Source organism: Coenobita brevimanus, chromosome 5 (assembly GCF_032717465.1).
Source record: "Coenobita brevimanus isolate Jiangsu-jjx chromosome 5, ASM3271746v2, whole genome shotgun sequence".
In the NCBI taxonomy this organism is placed as follows: domain Eukaryota; kingdom Metazoa; phylum Arthropoda; class Malacostraca; order Decapoda; family Coenobitidae; genus Coenobita; species Coenobita brevimanus.
This window is the reverse complement of record NC_136958.1, coordinates 36,640,135-36,657,109: the sequence shown is the minus strand read 5'-3', so window position 1 is coordinate 36,657,109 and position 16,975 is coordinate 36,640,135. Positions and strand designations below refer to the sequence as shown.

At 41.2% G+C, this 16,975-nt stretch overlaps 1 protein-coding gene across 1 annotated transcript in view; it reads right to left on the bottom strand.

The window, feature by feature from the left end:
• LOC145398801 (uncharacterized) overlaps positions 1 to 16,975 on the bottom strand; it is a 647,885-nt gene that overhangs the window by 308,330 nt on the left and 322,580 nt on the right. The window contains exons 8-9 of the mRNA XM_080271612.1: positions 8,224 to 8,368; positions 5,349 to 5,505 (exon numbers count right to left, since the gene is read on the bottom strand). Of these exons, the coding sequence (XP_080127738.1) occupies positions 5,349 to 5,505; positions 8,224 to 8,368 (302 nt within the window). The remainder of the gene's footprint in view (positions 1 to 5,348; positions 5,506 to 8,223; positions 8,369 to 16,975) is intronic.

Here is a 16,975-nt window from a genome sequence, read left to right as displayed (position 1 = left end):
TGCTGATACGAGGGCTGTGAGGGGACGATGTGGAGGTCTGTCAGATCATATGATTGTGGTATGCAAGATCAAGCTGAGAGGAGTGAGGTGGATCAAGAGAGAGAGGAGCAGTCAGGGAGAAAGACTGAAAGTTGAGAAGCTGAGGATCAAAGAAATGGCAGATGATTACAGGCCCAAAGTAGAGGACGAGTTAGAATCAGTGAACTGGAATGAATTGGATCTGGACAGCCTGTGGAATGCATATAGGGACTGCTTAGCTAGGAATGCTAAAGTGGTGTGTGGTGTAGCAAGACTATCGACCAAAAAGAAGGGTATGGCATGGTGGGATGAGGAGGTTAAGAGAGTGGTGGAGGAAAAGAGGAAGAAGTGGCTAAAGTGGTTACAGGATAGGGATACAGTTGAAATAAGAACTGAGTATATCGAGAGCAAGAAGCATGTAAACAGACTAGTGAAGAGGAAAAAGAAGGAGGTAAATGATGATCTGGGAAGAAAAATGAATGCGAACTACAGTAGGATCTCACCAATAACGTCTAATTGGTGCCAGAAAAACACTGTTATTAGCGAAAACATTATTTGCGTGACATTAAAATACATGTATAAAGGGTTTATTGGTGTCGCCACTCCAGGATTTTTATCAACTTTTTCCACCTGGAGTCCTCCTATCGCTACTTTTTTTAGCTGAAATAATAACATTAGTTATTAAATCATCATGAGTAATATAAAACTCACCTTAAAGGAGTTTAAAAAGTGCTTGGTATGATGATTGTTTCGAGGCTTGCGCATGGACGCTACTGCAGCGTACCCCCCTGACCCCTAGCTGGCCACATCCCCATTACCGCCTCTCATGCCAGGGTCACCAACTTCCATCAACACTTCATCAAACTGCATGGTGTCAAAATCTTCAGGAAAGTCCCCAGTGTCATCAATGTCAACATCTACTCAACCCATCTCTGTTGTTCTTCCTCGGCTGGCTAGCTTTGTGAAAGAGAGTGAGTGATAAGTGACTGATGGCGTGCATGCACTTGATCATGATACCGTTTCTGGTATTTTCTTGAAATCTGATTTACAACTCCAATCATTAGTCAGTAATTCTGATGGCTGCTCTCTCTCTGTCTCAGCAGACTTGAGTTGTGGCTGGAGTACCAACCAGAGATGTTTAATGGTTGCCAATGTTGTATTATTCCAGGCACTGATGAAGAAATTTACAACCTGTTGAATGTTATATTTCTTCCAGAATGCAGCAACAGTCATTATATTGGGGGTTGCAGGTATGCCAGGTGGAGCAGGTGAGTCATGTGGGGCTGTGGAGGTGGAAGGGGGAGGCAGATTGAGTCAGGTAGGGCAGTGGAGGTGGAGGGAACAGCGGCAGGCGAGTCAGGCGAGGTGGCGAGGGGAGGATCCTCCATTTCCTCCTCACTACTGCTCACATTTTCGGCGATTTCCTTCATCTCTTCTTGTTTGTCTGTTTCATTCCTCATCTTGTTATGGACATATCTGCAGTATAACAACTTGGCATTCACAAAATAACTGTTATTCAAGTGATTCCAAACGTTATTATAGAAACTGGGTATCTGTTCTAACTTACCGTTATTGCCGAAAATGTTATTGTTGAAATCATTATTGGTGAGATCCTACTGTACTCTGAAAATAGGAAGTTATTCTGGAAAGAGGTGCGCAAATGTAGAAGTGAAAGCGGAGAGAATTGTGATGGTGTGAAAGATGCAGGTGGTAGGTTACTAACCCATGGAGATAAAGTAAGGACCAGATGGAAAGAATATTTTGAAAGCCTGATGAATGGGAATAGAGCAAGTAGAGCAGCTGTAAACATGACTGGTTTTGAGGGTGTGCAGAGAAGGAATGCAGTGCCAGGAGACGTGACACTCACACAGGTGAAGAGTGCTGTGAAACGGCCAAAAAATGGGAAAGCAGCTGGTGTTAATGAGGTGTATGCAGAGATGCTTAAGTGTAATGGAGAAAGTGGAATGAAATGCTTCTTGGAGATATGTAAGAAGGCAAGGATGAGTGAAACTGTGCCTGCAGAGTGGAAAAAGGCTGTGATTGTACCCCTATACAAAAATAAAGGTGAGCGATGTGAGTGCAAGAATTATCATGGCTTAAGTTTATTGAGTATGTTAGGGAAGGTATATGGAAGAAATGTTACAGAGAAACTAAGAGAGATATCAGAAGTCCTAGTGAGTGATGAACAGGGTGGTTTTTGGAGTGGCAGAGGATGTGTGGATCAAATATTTGCAGTGAGACAGATAGCTGAGAAGGCTTGTGAGAAGGACCGTAAGGTGTTTATGGCATTCATGGATCTGAAAAAAGCATACAACAAAGTAGACAGAGAGGGATTGTGGAAAGTTCTGCGCATGTATGGTGTAGATGGTAAGCTGCTAGGTGCTGTCAAGAGTTTTTATAATGGTAGGGAGGCATCTGTAAGAGTTAATGGGCATCTAAGTGAATGGTTCACGATTGGTGTGGGCGTGGGACAAGGTTGTGTGATGTCCCCATGGTTGATCAATATATATCTATGGATGGGATGATGAGAGAAGTAAAAACACGAGTAATGGAGAGAGGGATGGCATTGGTAATGAATGGTGATAGATGGAATATCTCATATTTGTTGTATGCTGATGATGCAGTACTGATTGCAAGTACCAGACAAGAACTTGGTAGGCTAGTGCAGTTTTGCTGATGTCTGTAAGCGTCGTGCCTTAACCCCTAATGCGCGGCCATCGACAGCCAACCCCCCCCCTCCCCCCCGGTGGCGGCGTTCGATTGCGGTCTGAGTACCTGTAGGAAGGAAAATATTAGCCAAAAATCAGAGATTAACCCTAGAACATTATACTTGGTATGGCAGATAGTACTTACATTCAGCTTTCTCCAGAGACAGGTGTTGAGCCTTCGTGAACTACCCAAGGACTTGTGGAGACTTGCAAAGTTGGGTAACAAAATCTTCACTTTCACACCTCCAGCGACCCGGTTTCCCCTCTACCATAGCCTCATTCTGTCACAGTAAACTTTATGCTACAACTAGTTTGGAATCCGTATTTGTACAATAAGCACTGAAAATTAGGCTAAAATCAACGAAGCGTATGGCCAACATGCAGCGCGGCGGCGGTCTTCCCGTCACTCAACAAACATTTCCATTTTCACAGCTAAAAACACGTATACTACATTATTTTCAATCATATTACTTCCCAAAAGATCACCACAGCGCACTTTTTATTCTGCCTTACACCCGTCACTTTATTCTCGTTCCTGTCGGCCGCTCGCACTGACTCGGAAGAGCTAGAACTCGCCATAATGTCACTTTGAAAGCCTGCGGTAAACTGACGCTAAACAGGGGCAAACCATGTGAAAAAAAGCTAGTGTTACAACTGGGGAAACAAGCATTTCCTATTAGCATAAACTGCTTGTGAGAGGAGAGCACAGATTTACAGTTCTGAGCAGTCAGAGCGCTGCCATGTATCACAGCCAGGCTGGCCGGGCCGTGGTGGGGGGGGGAGGGGGGGAAAAAACGCGATACTTGGCAACAACAGAGGTCAGTAGTACAAAGGTAAAGTATGCTAATTGTAGCTAAAGGGTGGTGGTACTGATAGACAATACCAGCTGGAACATCCTTGCCTGCGTTTATTCAAAATTAACTCAAATAGCAAACGCGATGCTCCGACATTATGTCCTTTTCGGCGAGCGTTGCAAATGCGACGCCCCGCGTTTTAGGGGTTAAGAGTAAATGTAGAGAAGAGTAAAGTGATGATTAATGAAATAGAAGGTGACTCCCACTGTGATGTCACAGAGAATGGAGAGAGACTGGAATTGGTGAGAGAGTTCAAATACTTGGGTACAGTGATAAAAAAAGAGAGGAAAATGTGCAAAAGAAGTGGAAAGTAGAGTGACACAAGGAAGAAAAGTAACTGGTGCAATGAATACCTTGATAAGAAACAAAGGCTTGAGTGCTGCAGCTGCACAAGGCTTACATGAGGGAGTGTTAGTGCCAACTTTAACATGTGGGTGCAAGACTATAGTATGGCATGAAAATGAAAAGTCAAGAGTAAGAGCAGTGGAGATGGGACTGCTGAGGAATGTATGTGGAGTACAGAGGGTGGATAGGATACGAAATAATGTGATTCGTGAAAGGTGTGGAGTGAGGAAGTCTGTGGACACCAGAATCGAAGAGAGTGTCCTGAGATGGTATGGTAATGTGGAAAGAATGGATAACAATAGAATGGTGAAATAGGTATACCTTAGTGAATTTGAAGGAGGGAGGAGGCGAGGTAGGCCATGGAGAAGGTGGAGAGATATGGTGGATGAGTGTTTGAGGAAGAGAGGTTTGGAAGTCAGTGAGGCTAAGGAACTGACAAGAGATCAAGCTGGCTGGATGAATGTTGTGAGAAGTGCATGATCAGAGATTTTGGCACCCCTTGAGAGCATGGCAGCATCTGGATTGACTCAGTTGGATACGTTTGTGTGAAGCTGCAGAATGTGGTGAATGTTTTTGGTGAATCCGGTAGAGCCAGGATTCTGTGGTCTTGAATGATGAATGAATGGAAATGTGGCCTATTTGATTTGGGCAAGTTTGTGCTGTCTGGACATTGCTACTCCTCACCCTGCCCTTGAGTGGGAAAGGAAGTCCGGATGATGATGATGATGCTGATGCGGATGATGATGATGATGATGATGATGGTGATGCTGATGATGATAATGATGATGATGATGATGATGATACTACTACTACTACTAGTAATAATCCATCTATCCATCATCCAATCCTACATTGCCCCATGAGGAACGTAGAAGGCTGAGGCTAGGCAGTTAATCCTGACATTTAAGATGAGAGTGACCAGCCTCAGTCATCACTAAGTGGCATTACATGGGCAATCAACCCCAACCACCCCTTGGATATAAGCCTTCACTGGCTCAATCCGATTGGAGCGCAATAATTACCCACTAAACCACCAGGTGCCAAAATTTGGTTATATGGTTACCATACAGCATAATAAATGGTTTCCTGGTGTACAAGAAACCATTTAGCTTGTCACTCAGTGTAGAGTCACCCACAGGCAGAAGGAAGAGGAAAAAATGAAGGAAAGAAAGACAGAATTGGGAGTGTAAAGTTACCTGTAGGCAGAAGGACTAGGAATGAATGAAGGAAAGGAAGACAGAAGAGGATGGAAGGAAAGAAGGATGGAGGAGAGGAAAAGGCAGACACCCGACAGCAGCACTACATCGAGTGAGTGGATGGTGAGCGCCCCCACCTACCACAAATAGTAATAATAATAATAATAATAATACCGTTATCAGCATCATCACCACTACCGCAACCACTACTACTGCTAATATACTACCTGATATGTTGTTTAAGGTCCCACGCCCCAGCATAAGTCTTAGTGCAGTAGGAGCATCGGTAGCGCCTGTCACCACGATGACGACTTAAGTGCTCATCCAGTTTGGTCTTACTTACAAACCTTCTTACACACAGCTGGCACTGGAAAGGTCGCTCGCCTAGGGTTATGAGAAAAGACTGTTTATCAGATATCATACTCATCATCACCTGATTCTTTTTTGCCCTACCAAAACTCTACAGGCCTTAGGCTAGGGTACTCAGTCCAGGGATCTTATCCCAGGATGACCAGTCACCCACCCCGAGTGGTATTTTGTGGGCAATAAGCTCCACTCACCTCTCATATGTAAACCACTATGGGCCACATCTGGTTGGAGTGAATACCCACTAAACCACCAGGCATTTGTCATCATCATCATCATCATCATCATCGTCGTCATCGTCACCATCATCAATAACATCAAAAAAGCCATACATCATCACCATCACCATCCTAAACCATATATCCCACTACGAAGTGGGAAGGGTAGGATCCAGAATTAAGAATGCAAAAAATTAGGAGAGTGCCTATATAAAAGATTAATCGCCTGCTTCAGACAGCATTAAACTCTTCACTATGAGAAGTCTCACCTACACAACCTCTGTTTTTTTTTTAATTCTACTACCTATAAGAAGCACTGGGAGCTATGGTTAGGATGCAGAAAGCATGATATTTAAGGCTAGGGTAACCAACTGCTTTCCCCTAAATAGCATTATGTGACCAATACACCTCAGTCAGCCTTCAGATGAAAACCTGCAAAAACCACATCCAGCTGGAATGCCTAAATCCATTTCAAACACCAGCTGTCTATATACACATACTATACATTAGCATTCTTAAAGGCCTTGGCCATGCCAGAACGTGTAAGCTCTGCTCACTAAAAGGCTGCCCTCCAGGTTACATGATCATTTGCAGTGGGAACAATATAGAAAAAATGACAGTAATGTACTAAAGTATTAACCCATTGACTGCGGCTGTATCATATATGATATTTGAGTCCAAATGGCTCTGACTAAGGCTGTATCATATATGATTTCCTGCTTTCAGAAATTTCGGTGTCAGAAATGGCATGAAATAAATCAGCTAGCAACTCATGGCACCCTATAGAATATTGCCATACATAGATTAAGCATTTTTACGAGGAGCAGAGCTCAGCTCAGTTACCTAAAAAATGACGAAGGTAATGGTACGAAATGTTCTCCATGTCGCCACTAGCAGTAGCCAAAGCAAATAGTGGATGAAATCTCTGAATGAGTATAGTGATGATAGTGGTAAGTTGTTAGATGATGATGGTGATGATTCAGATGCTGATTTACACCTTACCTGATTGCAAGATTGACACTGACGACACAGTGCAACCATAACACATCGTTAGCCTGGCACCACCGCACAGGGAATATTTATTACTTCATAGACCTGTTTCAGTGGTAATTCTTTTGTTTGCTATATTGTGTTATATACCATTGAACTCAGGATTTTTTCTCTATCTTTTGACAATATTATTTTTTTCTATTATTCTTTTCTAATATTTGAAAATTGCCGCACATGGGATGTCCATGTAAACAAACATTGATGCAGTGAATGGGTTAATTTTAACCCCATCATTGTAGCTGTCTTATCAAATCCTCTCAATACTGCTTTGAAGTAGCAAAAATGATGTCCTCTTTCTGAAGCGTAGGATGAAAATTTTTCTTAACCAACCACTCTGAAATATCATCTCCTAGTCTTATTCAGTTATTTAGCAGCAGCTTGAGAAAACAGGGTTAACTGTGATACCTCACTATACCATCCAATCGAGTTATGCTCCAGTAATTTGCTCCTGAGTGGAATTATGTGAATTATCAATCCCAACCATACTTTCAATTTAAACCCTTAAGGGCATCATCCGGTAGGAGGATCTAAATTCACTAGATCACTGGGCATCTAAAAACTGCAAAAAGGCTATGAATTCAAAGCACTACATCAGTGCACAACACAATGACCCACCTCTGATTTCCTTGCAAGCAACAGAGAACTACATAAAGAGGAAAGTACTCGTGTGAAACCCAGTAAAATAATGTAGCAGTAGTCAAACAGAAATTGAGCCAACCATGATATCCACTGTCAGAAAACAGCAATAAGGGCTGCATTCACTCTGCGGACATTATTTATTTCATTCTAATTACTTTTAGATGGGTTTCTTAAACTTTGGATAAATTTTTTGTACTAGAGAGGTTAAATTGTCTTCATTAACCAATTCACTAAAAGAAGTGACTCACAACAGATGAATAAAATCATCTAGTGGTTGCGTGATTAAGATGAAAAGACATTATCGTATTAAAGGGGTTAAACAGAAAGGGAAGGTGTAGACAAGTTCCTACAGTTCTTCCTACATTTCCTAAAGTAAATGGCAATAACAGATCATGCTTAAACTTTCTGTTTTGTTGCTACGTAAAACCGGAAGCAGGCTACCCACCTCTTACAAATACAGATGTTGGAAATTAACATCAAATACAGAGTATGAGAAATTTTGAGGGATTATTCTTGGGTTGATTTTGAGTAACCAATGCTATACTGACATCGGTCCAATTCTGTAAATTATGAAGCTACAATTACTGATTATCTTATGGGTGAATTAGAAGGGAAAGCATTTCCATCCATAATGTCATCAGTAAATCTAGCTCCATAGTGGCTGAAAAATTGACTAAAGCTTATAAAAAATTTATTACTCAAAATTAGTCCAAGAAAAACCACCTAATATTTCTCATATATTTCCACGGACACTCTTTACTACTATATTATAAAGGCTTTCAAATACCTTAGTGCACCCAGTTTTAATAATGCAACTGTAAAGACTTACCAGTATGTATTCTCTCATGGTACTTCAGTTTTTCTTTTCTCTTGAATTTCTTCTTACAAAATGAACACTGGAATCGCTTCTGGTCACTGTGTACCTCCATGTGTGTCATTAATGAGTTCTGGCTCATAAACTTGTTGCCACATACCTAGGGAACAGAAAATCATCTTTGTTGTTACTGTCATCATCATCATCATCATCATCATCATAAAGCTTCTTTCTACAACTGATAGACGAGGGTAGAATTAAGTAATGGGGATGAGAAAGCATAAAGGTAAGAAAATTATCAATAATTATCATCAAAACTGAATAATACGAGTAGAACTAACATTAGTGACCAGTGAACCGGACCACACATCTATTCACTCAGGTCTTCAAAATCCTTAGCTCCTACACAGCTTCAAACACCTAATGGCCTAGTGACTACAATGCCCCAGCCAGAGTAACAGCTGGCCATGCCCATGGAAATGGCCCTTAAGAGGTGGCTGGAGATAATCTATAATGCAAAATGCTGGCAGGAGTGTGGATCAATCTCTACTATTAAGCATCTTGGACTTAGATATTCCACGGCTTCTTAGTTCAAAACATGAAGTTAGCTGTTATGGTATTATTTACTTTCCACCAAAATAATGGAGTGAGTTTTATCCTTATTATCAATGTTTCAACATCATTTCTTTGTGAATATAAAACTTACTTCGTCACTCAACTCTCGCCCCAAAATATACAGTACAATTAGTTATCTGTCAGTGCATTATCTGGCATCAGTTTAATAAAATTCCCTGGGAAGGCCAAAAATTTAATCTGTGCCATTTGCCTTATCATCTAAGCATAATTTCCTGGCAGCGTTATTTGTAATCTCTCATACAAGTAAGACAGAATGTTTCCTCCCTTGCATTATTTTACAGATACTTTTTGGCAAATGCTCAGATGACGTTGCAACCATTGTGCCACCTCTCCACGCCTTCCTCTGTGCTACACAGGCACCTAGTAATGTTCTTGAGCAGACTGTCACACTGCCATATTGCAGAACTTTTGTCTATAAGAATTCATTTATTCCCAGAACTGTTTCTCTTTGGAACTCCCTTCCCCAGATTAGTTTCCTACTAGACTTCAACCTACTGCTGTTCAAGTCTTACTCTTGCAGATTTTTTAATAAATGAAGGACACCTGTAATCTGGTGTATGGATTTTTTTTTTTTTTTCCCTCTTCATCATCTGTATAGAAAAAAAAAAAATCTGGCCCACAACTGATGGCTTTATTTCTTTCTAGTTTCTTACCTTTATGGCCCTTTCATTTTTTTTTTTTTTATAGTTTCATGTTCAGTATTCAATACACAGTATACTATTAAAAACTGAAGAACTGAATTCAGTGCCCTGAGTCTTGCAACTGAAACCTTGCTTTTGATGTTGCCAGTCTCTCCAATCATGGAGTTTATCTTAAGCAGATGGCTATACTGTATTTCTTTCTAATCTGTTACCTGTATGTCATATCTTTTGTTTTCTTTTATCTATCTATTGCCTGATGCCTTAATCCCATACGAGGTGGCCACAAACAAATCACCTCCACGTTACCTTGTCCCCCGCCATTTCACTGCCCTGCTCCTAATTCACACCCCTCTCTCTTAAATATCTCTCCACTTCATCCCTCCATCTCATCCTTGGCCTTGTTTTCATATGTTCAGTATTAAATATGCCTATCCCTCCTCCTCGTGATATTTCATACCGCTCTTCCTCTTCTGCATCTCATCGTAAACAGATTGAAAGAAATAATGTCAGCCTCCCTCCTTTCCCAAGGGATACTGGTCTTTCACCAGCATGCCACATGGCAACCATATTGACAAAATGGAGTTCCTCATTTTTGCTGCCATCACAGGGCTTATGTATGTCCTGCAACTACCCAGGAGGGACTTATCAAGAAATTCTCCTGCTATTCTATGGTGAGTTCATTGCTCCTAACATCTGTTTTACTTCTGTCATTCATGACTCATTCTCTCTCTCTGTCCTCACACCTGGGTTATACAGAGTAAATGTTCTTACCTAATTGTATCTTTACAAGAATGATTCAAGCTCATACTGTCCCATGTATTAAAACTTTTTTATCATATATATCCTGAAATTTAATAATTGTTTTGGCCCACACTATTTCAATCAGTAGTGCATTTCACTGATCAACAGCCCTATTTGGGAAACTGAATTTCCTTACGGCTTTATCACCTCTCTTTTTATGCAGTTTTTTGCAGTGTGCTCTTGCTGATGCTTCCCCATAGGTTATATACTCATTTATGTCTATTTTCTCCCTCCCTGAGATACATTTATATAGCAGAATCATGTCTCCTGTTTTCCTTCTCTCCTGTAGTGTTGGCAGATTCACTATTTCTAGTCTTTCTTCATACCTTAGATCCCTTAAGCTTGATACCCATCTTGCAGTGGCCCTTTGAACTTTTTCAGTCTTATCTAAGTGTTTCTGAAGATGAGGATTTCAAATTATTGAGGCATCTTCCAGGGCTGGTCTGATGAATGATATTACTATCTTTCTCAGCATGTCTTCATTTATGTAGGTTAATGCTATTCTCATATTTGCAAGCAGTGTATACATGTTACTTACCATCTCACTGATGTGGTCAGCCGGAGATAGGCTGTTACTGATAATCAAACCTAGGTTCTTCTCTTTTCCTTATTTGTGCGGGGTTTTACCTCCTAACTTATAATCCCAATACTGCTCTTTTTCCACTTTTACCAAACTTAATTACCTGACACTTGTCCACAGTGAATTCCACTTGCCATTTATAACTACATTCTATCTACCTATTGCCAGACGCCTTAATCCCTTATACGGGGTGGCCACAAACAAATCGTCTCCACTTCACCCTGTCCCCCGCCATTTCACTGCCATGCTCCCAATTCACAACCCCCTCTCTCATATTCCTCTCCACTCCGTCCCTCCATCTCATCGTTGGCCTATCCCTCCCTCTCTCTCCCTCCGCCTCCCTCACATAAACTCGCCTCATCAGTCTCTCACTCTCCATCCTCTCCACATGGCCAAACCACCTCAGTATGTTCCTCATAACGCTTCCTATCACATCCACATCAACACCACAACGCTCCTTTATATCCTCATTCGTCACCCTGTCTCTCCATGTGACTCCACAGGCTCCTCTTAAATAACTCATTTCCACTGCTCTCACTCTTGACTTGTGTCCTTCCAACAACGTCCAAGCTTCACTTCCGTACGTTAGAGTTGGTATCACAATACTGTCATGTAGTAACTTTTTCACCTCCATGCTCACTTCCCTGTTTCTTATCACTGCTTTCAAAGAACCAGCAACCTTTCTTCCCTGCTGTACCCTTTCAAGCACTTCATCCTCCAAACCTCCATCCTTACTCATCACACTACCCAAGTACTTAAACGTACTCACATTTTCCAATTCCTCACCATCCAACCTCGCTGTACATTCACTGACTTCACCTCTCTCAAAGACCATCACTTTACTCTTCCCTACATTCACCTTTTGATTCCATTTCTTACACACTCTCCCAAACTCATCCACCAAGCCTTGCAGCTCCCCTTCATCTTCACTCAACAACACAGTATCATCTACAAACAACAGCACAGGGAGTTTCCAAACACTATCCTCTCTCACCAGGGCCACTCCAACATCCACTACCCTACCTTGTACCTCTTTTATTACCCCATCCATGTACAGATTGAACAACCATGGAGACATGACACATCCCTGTTTCAACCCAACTTTCAAAGAGAAAAATTCACTTAGTTCACCATCCACACGCACTGCAGCCTTCGCACCATCATACATACTCTTCACAGCATTCAACAACTTCCCATCTACTCCATATATTCTTAACACTTTCCACAATCCTAGTCTATCCACCCTGTCATATGCTTTCTCCAAATCCATGAAAGCCGCATACAACTTCTTTCCCTTCTCTAGAAACTTTTCCACTAAAGATCTGAGAATGAATATCTGATCTACACAACCTTTTCCCTTCCTAAAGCCTCCCTGTTCTTCTCCAACTAATTCCTCTGTTCTTTCTCTAACTCTGTCAATAAGTATCCTACCATACACTTTTCCTATTATACTAAGAAGACAAATGCCCCTATGATTACCACACACTTCTTTTTCCCCTTTTCCTTTGTACAAGGGAATAATTATACCTGACTTCCAATCCTCCGGGACTCTACCTTCCTCCCAGGCCAATCTGCACATCTTCCACATTCATTCTACTACTATCTCTCCCCCATGCTTCAGCATTTCACCACACACTCCATCAATTCCTGGGGCTTTCCCTGATTTAACTTTCTTCATTGCTTCCACAACTTCTATCCTACTGATTTCTTCCTGTCTTCTCACCTCCCTCCTTCTCCCAGCCATTCCCCAGCCACTTATACGCGCATTACTTCCATCCTCCACGTTCAACAATTCCTTAAAGTGTTCTCTCCATCTGCTCACTTTTTCTCCCTTCTCCACTAGTAATCTACCATTTTTATCTTTCACTCCCCTGCTAACTTCACTTCCACCCTGTCTTACTCTTTTCACCTCTCTCCAGAACATTTTCTTACAGTCCCTCCACTTTACACTCAAATTCCTTCCAAATTCCTCATCCACTCTCTTCTTACTCTCTCTTAATAATCTTTTCACCTCTCTCTTTCTTTCTACATATAACTCTCTCTTCCGCCTCTCAACCTCTTCCACGCCCCTATTCCTCATATCATTCATTGTATGCTTTCTTCTTTTGTGCCACAGCCTGTTTCACCTCTTCAGTCCACCACACTGTTCCTTGCACCCCCCTCCGTCTTCTCTTCCTTCCACACACCACATCACATGCTGCACATATTTCTTCTGTAAATATTCCACACACACCTTCCACGTCCCCCATCTGCTCCAATTCATATTTGCCCAATCGTTCCTCCACTTCTCTCTTATACTCTGCCTTTTTCTCATCCTCTTGTAACCTTTCCACTCTCCTTGCAACTACTCCTTCCTCTCGTCTTTCCCTTCTTCTGTTCCTCCATCTTACTTGGACTTTAATTCTGGCCACCACCAAGTAGTGGTCAGAAAGTCCACTCCCCCAACCTCTATAAACTCTTGCATCCAATATACATCTTCCCATCCTTTCATCCACACACACATAATCAATCATTGCCTTCCTTTCATTCAGTTCACCACCCACCCTTCTCATCACTCGCCATGTATACCTGTGGATCATTTTATGCCTGAAGAGGGTATTGGCTATCACCAACCCCTCCCAGCACAAATGTCCACTAACGCACTGCCATTCTCATCTATCTCAGCAGGCACACCCCACTCACCAACTATTCCATCCACCTTCACATTCCCAACTTTACCATTCATATCACCAATCAAAAACACTCTCTCATTCCTTCCAAACTTTTCCATGCACACTTCTACATTTGTCCAGAACTCTTCTCTCACTCTTCTAGCACGATCTTGCGTTGGTGCATACACACACACAATCGCCCACATTTGTATTCCAACTTTCAACTTTACCCACACAATCCTTGATCCAACTGATCCATACTGTCTTATGCTCCTCTTCCATCTTTTACTCACAACTATACAAACTCCTTCCTTTGCCCTCTCATTCTCACCTACTCCTGCACATATACCCCATCCATATTCCCATTCTCTCACACTTTCTCCTCCCCATTTTGTTTCAGTTATTCCACATACATCCACTTTCGCATCCTCAAGCACCTGGACAATCTCTCTCTCTTTCACCTCATCATTCGCTCCCCTTACATTCCACGTTCCAATTGCAATGTCCTTTGTCCGGTCCTTGGTCGTCAACGTTTGGTCAGTCCTTGTCCGAGGCTTATTGTTTGTTTTTTTAGTTAGTTGTTTTCCGGGGAGGGGCACTAACCCTCCGCCAACCCTTTTAGTCGCCTTTTACGACAAGCAGGGATACTGGGGGAGTATTCTTGAAAACCCCCCCTACCCCCAGGGGGGATTGAAACAATTAAATATATGAATTATAGGCAAATTGGTCAACATCACCCCAAGGTAAGCACTTTTTCCCACTCTTTCTCTCGACTCTACCTCTTAATTTTACGATGATAAATGAAACAAACATGAATTGATGTACTGTACAGTAATACTAATAAGAAAACATCATAGGTAAGAAACATTTGCTGCTTGCTTGATTTGTTCACTGTACAGGTAACTCGCACGGAACACGATCTCACGGAACGCGCTCGCAATTATACACGGTAAGGGCTGGGATACATATAAGACAACGTAAGATTAAAAAACCATTATGAAAACTACAAATTAACGCAGGAGAGGCCTTTGAAAGATCAAATCCTCGAACGTCACCGCAGCGCGCGGTTTGTTTTGATTACGTGACGATCTAGGCGGGAAATTATTCAGTAAGTGAGACATTCCCGAGTACAGTAGCACAGTATTTGTAAGTTAAATATTTACAGTACTGTACTGTTCTGGTAAGTTTATGTGCAACTTAAAGTACTATTAACTAACGTTAAAGCAAGAAATAAAGTCTTATAACCAGTTTACCTGATAGGCGTCAGAATATTGCCTTTTTTATTTGTTCGTTTTTTCCACAGTACTGTACAGTATTTGTAAATTAAATATTTACTATTCTCGTATGTACTGTACTTGTAAGCACTTAAATAAAGTTAAATCATTAAATAAAGCCTTGTAACCAGTTAACCCGAATTATATGATTGCCCATGATCGGCGTCGGAATATTGCCTTTTTTGTTTGTTCGTTAAACTCTTACTGTACTGCTTTTCTACAGTACAAACTGTATTTGTAAGTTAAATATTTACTGTTCTGGTATGTACCTGTAAGCAATTAAAGCATTAAATAAAGCCTTGTAACCAGTTAACCTGATTTATACGATTACCCATGATCGGCGTCGGAATATTGCCTTTTTTGTTTGTTCGTTAAAGACTTATAATAAGAGAAAAATACATTTTTGTCTTGGTATCTTTACCTATTTGCTCAGGTTTGCTGTAATGGTTTGAACCAGTTGATGCAATGCAACTTGTAGAAAACTGTGAAAACTTTCGGGAAGTGAACGAAAATCTGGGACATGAGACTGACCTTGACTTCACCCTCTCATGTATCAACTGTCAGTTCACCACCTGCTATCGTGATGAGTGGATGTACGATTTTTTCGCTCGTGGCCATGCCTAACCACACATAGTTACACCCATTATCTCGACCCAGACAGAAAATACAATCTTTTTCCTCCCTTGCAAAACACAAACAACCACCCTGTTTACAAGACAGCAATATATATTGCGAAAATAACAAGGTAAAATGATAAAGATGAACGTAAAATGATAGAGATGAACATGTTATGACGGAAGAAGTACATTGTCCCCGTCTGTAAACTTATTTATTTCTGCTTTGTATCTGTATTCGTAATAATTAGACTTATTGTTGGTTCTGAAACTGCATTACGATTCTATTTTTAGCCATTCTCGTGGTGTGGGAGCTGGAAGTTGTGACACAACTTCCTTATTGCTAATCGGACTGACCCTCCACTTATTCTCCCGTGGCAGAGTCTAGCCTTGGAGGACGTGCAGTTTTCTCATTTAGGACTGAAAATTCAACTCTTTCGCTCCCTTTTCCAAGCATGGGCACAACGATAACGTAAAAAATAACTCGAAACTACCATAAACATATATCAAAAAGGTGAAAATATATTCATAACATTTTTTTTTTCCAGCCATTCCTAACAGTACTGAAATCATTCGATATCACAGTACTGCATTTCTAAGTTAAATATGTTCTGTTCTGGTATGTACTTGTAAGTTAAAGCACTGGTACCAGTTAACCTGATTTATATGATTACCTATGATTGGCGTCGGAATGTTTCTTTGTGTTTACATACAGTATTTGTGTGTTGAAGTTTTGCTCTGGAGTACTGTATTTGTGAGTTATAACATTAAATAAACCTTCTAACCACTTAAAGTGCTTTCTAGTGATTACCAGTGACAGATATCAGCAAAACAACACATTTGGGGGGTCTAAGGAGCAAAATACGAAGTAGTTTAAATATACGCGATTTCGCACCTAACACGGCACCGCAGGAACGAAACCCACGTGTTCCGTGCGAGTTACCTGTACTTTAAAATCAGTCTCACTGTCGATTCACCAACACCAAACTCCCGACCAATAACAGAGTTATCTTTACCTGTTTTTTTCCTTTCAATCATTTTCAATTTGGTCTCCAAACTTATTTTCTTGTTCTTTTTACCTGTTGGTGCCATGATAACACTCGTGCAAGGTTAGACTGCTGGGATATTGCGAGGAGCACCACGAAATTATGAGGGTCAAAGACCTTGGTTGGGAACAGGTGCAAACAAATGTGGCGGGGCGGCAGACCACTGAACTAGGAGATCCAGTATGCCCAGTGAACCATGACGTCACTACTCCGCGTGGCAAAGTACTACAGGAAGACAACTCTCCTACCACTTGACCTCGCAAAGTTCATAAATGTTAAAAAATATATGACTTTTGACACTACCTTGCAAAATTGGTGAATCGCAAAGTTAAAATTCGCAAAGTTGAACGATGTCCTGTATTGTATTCCTCTATATTTAGGGTATCATTTGATATCTTTGGTGTGTGTGTGTGTATGTGTATTTGCCTAATTGTATTTACTTAACTGTGATATACAGGAAATGAGCGATGCTTGTGGAGGCCCGTCTCTGTTTCTCAATAAGTCAAATTTAGCTTTAAACTCGT